At 51.9% G+C, this 1,351-nt stretch overlaps 1 protein-coding gene across 1 annotated transcript in view; it reads right to left on the bottom strand.

Moving 5' to 3' along the window:
* Positions 1-160, bottom strand: part of LOC106001923 (A-kinase anchor protein 10, mitochondrial-like) — a gene marked incomplete at its 3' end in the record, with an annotated part of 17,397 nt that extends 17,237 nt beyond the window's left edge. Inside the window, exon 1 of the mRNA XM_013036862.1 lies at positions 19-160. Coding sequence (XP_012892316.1) covers positions 19-160 — 142 coding nt within the window. The remainder of the gene's footprint in view (positions 1-18) is intronic.
* Positions 161-1,351: the final 1,191 nt, after the last annotated feature.

Genomic DNA, 1,351 nt, shown 5'->3' with positions numbered 1-1,351 from the left:
CCCCCTCTACACACCGACGTCGGACCTCGCCGCAGCGCTGGAGACAGAGAACCCTTCTGGAGCAGGAGTCCCCCAGAGCGGAGTTGATGCGACTTGGCGGGTGCGAGAGGCAGCCGGGTGAGGCACCTGGCGGAACGCGCTCGTCTCCCAAGCGTGCCATCTCCGCCACGCCCCCACGTCCTCAGCGTTCGCCGGGCGGCGCTGGCCGCCTTGGGCCGCTTCCCTTGTTCACCTCAACGCCTGTTTTCTCGAGGACTCGGGCCGCTTGGCGTGGCTTGGCGCGGCTCCCCCGAGGTTCCTCTGTCCTCAAGACCTCGGGAATGACAGGGGAGAAATAGGTTTGTTTTCCACGCGCGACCCTAGCAAATGCGCAAATTCTAAAGGGACAAGCACGTAAAAGCCGCGCCAGTGAGCTATCTTTTCAAGGCTAAGCCATTTCCCGGAGCCTCTTGCGACCACCCCACCCCCACCCTTAAAGCCTCCACATCTTTCGTGCCTTTTACCACCCCAGAGAGTGCTCAGCGCCCCTTAACTGAGTGGTAACGATTGGTGATTGTAGCTGCTGCTCCTGCTTAGGGAAAAAGCCAGGAAGGTACTCCTACTTTTTTTTTTTTTAGTGTGTCATTGTGTAGACAAGGAAACTAAGAAGAGGCAATTTGCCTAGTTGTTCAGTGTGGTCAGTATTAGGACTATAGATAGAACCTGGGGTCACAGTGTTAATAGAGCAGGTTAGTAAATTTGCCTGCGTTGTTTCAGGCATGTTTGCCAGCATATGAAAGGTCATTAAAGTAAAAACTTACAGGCACCTAAACTATGTGTAGATATAAACCTCCAGATTAGTAGCAGTCCTAAGCCTAAGGGCTTAGTCTTTGGTAGGGGAAGATTAGGCACAGCAAAACTCACCTACCCAAGGCTACAAGTTAACTAGAGGTGAATCCTGGCTTTCAAGGTCAAGTTTCTCCCTGATTCGGAAAGCATGTTCAGGAATGATGAGCAGGTGCTGGAAAGACTTGATTGAGGCTGTGGATGTGTCATAACCCCACCACAAACCTGTCAAAAATATCTTTGGAAAACAGTCTGTCCTTCAAAGGGGATACCCAGCTCCATTTGTGGTCAGACCACAGTTCAGCCTTTGAAGGGGTTGAAGCCCTGCTTTAAGCCGTATGGATGGGTCAAGAAAAAAACAATTTTTAAGAGGCCAAATTGTGAATATTGGAGAACCAGAAGACTGCTCATGAACTCTTTTTTTTTGGGGGGGTCCAGTCGTGGGGCCTGAACTCTGGGCCTGGGCACTGTCCCTCAGCTCTTCAGCTCAAGGCTAGCGCTCTACCACTTGAGCCACAGCACCACT

The sequence above is a fragment of the Dipodomys ordii genome, unplaced genomic scaffold (assembly GCF_000151885.1).
Source record: "Dipodomys ordii isolate 6190 unplaced genomic scaffold, Dord_2.0 Scaffold859, whole genome shotgun sequence".
Lineage (NCBI taxonomy): Eukaryota > Metazoa > Chordata > Mammalia > Rodentia > Heteromyidae > Dipodomys > Dipodomys ordii.
This window is presented reverse-complemented; position numbering and strand designations above follow the sequence as displayed.